This window comes from Trypanosoma conorhini (genome assembly GCF_003719485.1).
Source record: "Trypanosoma conorhini strain 025E chromosome Unknown Tco_14.4_contig_00646, whole genome shotgun sequence".
NCBI classification, from domain to species: Eukaryota; Euglenozoa; class Kinetoplastea; order Trypanosomatida; family Trypanosomatidae; genus Trypanosoma; species Trypanosoma conorhini.
Window position 1 is genome coordinate 7,319 of NW_021704724.1, and position 2,894 is coordinate 10,212.

The window sequence follows — 2,894 nt, forward strand, 5'->3', positions numbered from 1 at the left end:
GTCAGGGCTCGACAGCAGCGTTTCCGGTCAGTACCCTGCACAGTTCCGAAGGTTGGAGAGGGCACCGCAGAGGGCAATGTGGACCCTTCACAGTACTGTGGAGGAAGTGCTACTGGCGGGATTAGATGCTACAAGGCAAATGACGCTAAACGACTTCATCAGGAGGTATGTTGATCCCGATTTCGTGCTAGAAGGCCGCAATGTAATGATGGGGGCGTTTATTCAGGGGCCTGAGGATTGCATCAGTGACGAACGGCTCCTACGAAGAATTCTTAATTCACCAGAGTATCAGCTCCTGGAGGACGCACGCAATCTACGTGCCGACGCACGCAATCTTGCGGTCCAAGGCGTGTCTTCTCTCGATCAATGGAAGGAATTTCCACAGAAGGACACGGCTACTCTTCTTGCAAAGGGAAAGCTTGACAGGGCCCTTGCCGTGGCGGAGGGAGAGGAAGCAAGGAAAAGACGGATGGAGGAAGGAGCACGGTTGCAAGAAGCGCGTGAGGAAGTAACCGAATTGAGAGCGGAAATCGGAAGGGTAAGAAGGGACGAAGAAAGTGGAAGGGCAAGGCTTCGAGAAGCGAATATGAGAATAGCAAGTTTTGAAGAGGAAAAAGAACGGCTAAAACGGGAGGGCGAAGACGGAAGGGCAAGGCTTCAAGAAGCGCGTGAGGAAGTAACCCAATTGAAAGCGGAAATAACACTATTGAGGGCAGAAAAAGAAGGGCTAAAGCGGGAGGAAGAAGGCGGAAGGGCAAGGCTTCAAGAAGCGCGTGAGGAAGTAACCCAATTGAAGGCGGAAATCGAAAGGGCAAAACGGGAAGCGGTCCCAGCTGCACCGGTGATTATGAAGGGCTTCTACAACTCGGTGTTCAAAGCGACGTGGAACCACGTCGTGGAGATTCCCGGGAGCGAAGAGGCGAATGAGATGGCGGCGCAAATGCAGGTGAGAGCGGGAGAACCAGAGTGCCCGTGGTGGTATAAGCGGCAGGGCATAACTGTGCTGCCAGAGAGCGATGCACAACAGTTTTTTCCACCGCGTCCCCGAATGGCGACACTCACCTCCAAGAAGGGGTGGCCTTTCTCATGGAGAAAAGGTAGACCTATTACCGACTGCTACATCACAATTGAGGTGGATCGGGTGTGGCAGATCATTCAATGCGATCTTAATGATTGGTCCAACACTGAAGGTACAACTTTTATTCTCCCAAGACGGCGTCTCTTGATTGGGACGCCGGGCATCGGGAAATCCATGAACGTTGGTTCCTACCTTCTCTACCGTCTGCTGCACCAAGACGGTACTAAACTCCAAATTGTTGCCTACTGCTTTGGGAGACATTCGGCATACGTGTTTGACAAGACCAAAAAAAAGGTGACAAAATACACAGGTGAGATCAACATTGAATTTTTTTTGACAGCCCTGTCTAGGGGTGGAGCGAAAGGATACGTTATCTACGACGTGGATAAACAGCATGATGAGCCGCCGTGTACTCTCCCGCCTACTGAATGGGGCATGATTGTGTTGTCATCCCCAAGCCTAAAAAACTATAAAGGGTGGGAGAAACAAATGGATGCACAACGGATCATCATAAATTGCCCGGACGAGAACGATGTGAAGGCGATGTGTGCCTGGGAGAAGCGTGCTGAGACCGCAGCGAAGCAATTGGAGCACTGGGAAATGGTCAAAAAACACATGGATGAAATTGGACCGGTATTACGATTCATCTTCGATGCGACTGCCTGGAAGAAACACAGTATCGCCGCTGAGGAAGGGGTGAACGCAATCAACACTTTCAATGCTGACTATTACATGGGTATTGAATTTGCGTTAGATTGGACTGAGACCCATGCGTCTCACAAGCTTGTGAAAATTGTTCGATTGGTAAGATTGGAAGAGATTGAGAGATTTTACAACGAATATCTTACTAGGTCCATTGCGAAGGATACAATGTTTAAGTTGCTGCAGGTGAGGTCGATGCCTGAAATGATGAAGTTTCTGATGCTTCGCAGGGACGCTTTACTGCCGATGGCCCTGGAGAGGCTTGGTATTATGTCATTCACCTTTGAGAGCTTTCTGGAGGCGGTAAAAAACAAATACGTGGAACTGGTTCAAGAAGGACACGAACAACAGCCCTGTGTGCTGAACCGAAACCCCCTACTGTACCCCACCAGCATTGTTAAAATACCCAAGTTGGAAGACGATGCTAAGATGTTTGATGTAAAATACAGGGAGCTGTACGTGCCAGATGCGCAAAATTTTCCGCTACTTGACGCCTTTTTCTTCCTGGAAGCAAGTCCGAGGAGGACGATGGTTGGGCTGCAGTTTACTACGGCGGCTGCGCATGACACTAAGGCCAGTAAATTGCAAAAATTCAGTGCAGGTATGGTAAAGCGTTTTATTGGCTGGGAAAATTTTGCCGAAGACTTGTCTTTGGAGATTATTTATGTGCAGCATGTTGACAGTACACCAATGCGCAGGTGGCAGGATTGTAAAGGCATCGAACGCTTGACGAGCGAAAATGATCAGACAATTGCGAAGTTGTGGAAAGACGCACATCAGTATCAGTTGACGTTATTCTATGAAGACGTTCCAAGGATCCCACTTAATCAACATTCATAGGAATAGAAGATGCGATTGGGGAAAAAACGCAGCAGTAAGCGCTTTCAGTGAGGTGTTTTATCGAATACTATTTTTTTTTAGCTTGCAACATAAATGATTGCAGTTTGTGGATGTATGCCAACAATACTTTACAAGTAATATGTGCTGAAGTTTATCGCCGTGTAGAGGGAGAGTTTGGGCAAGGCAGGGTGTGCTTTTGCAGGCTGAATGAGTTTACCAGAACTGAAAAAAGAAAGCAATGGTCTGGTGCCCAGCACCGCCCAGAAATCGTGGA

At 48.5% G+C, this 2,894-nt stretch overlaps 1 protein-coding gene across 1 annotated transcript in view; it reads left to right on the top strand.

Moving 5' to 3' along the window:
• The window catches only part of Tco025E_07847 (retrotransposon hot spot (RHS) protein), a gene marked incomplete at both ends in the record, with an annotated part of 2,985 nt that extends 365 nt beyond the window's left edge, over positions 1 to 2,620 (top strand). Inside the window, one exon of the mRNA XM_029374706.1 lies at positions 1 to 2,620. This exon is cut by the window's left edge and continues 365 nt beyond it. Within this exon, the coding sequence (XP_029225239.1) occupies positions 1 to 2,620 (2,620 nt within the window).
• Between the last annotated feature and the right edge of the window lie 274 nt (positions 2,621 to 2,894).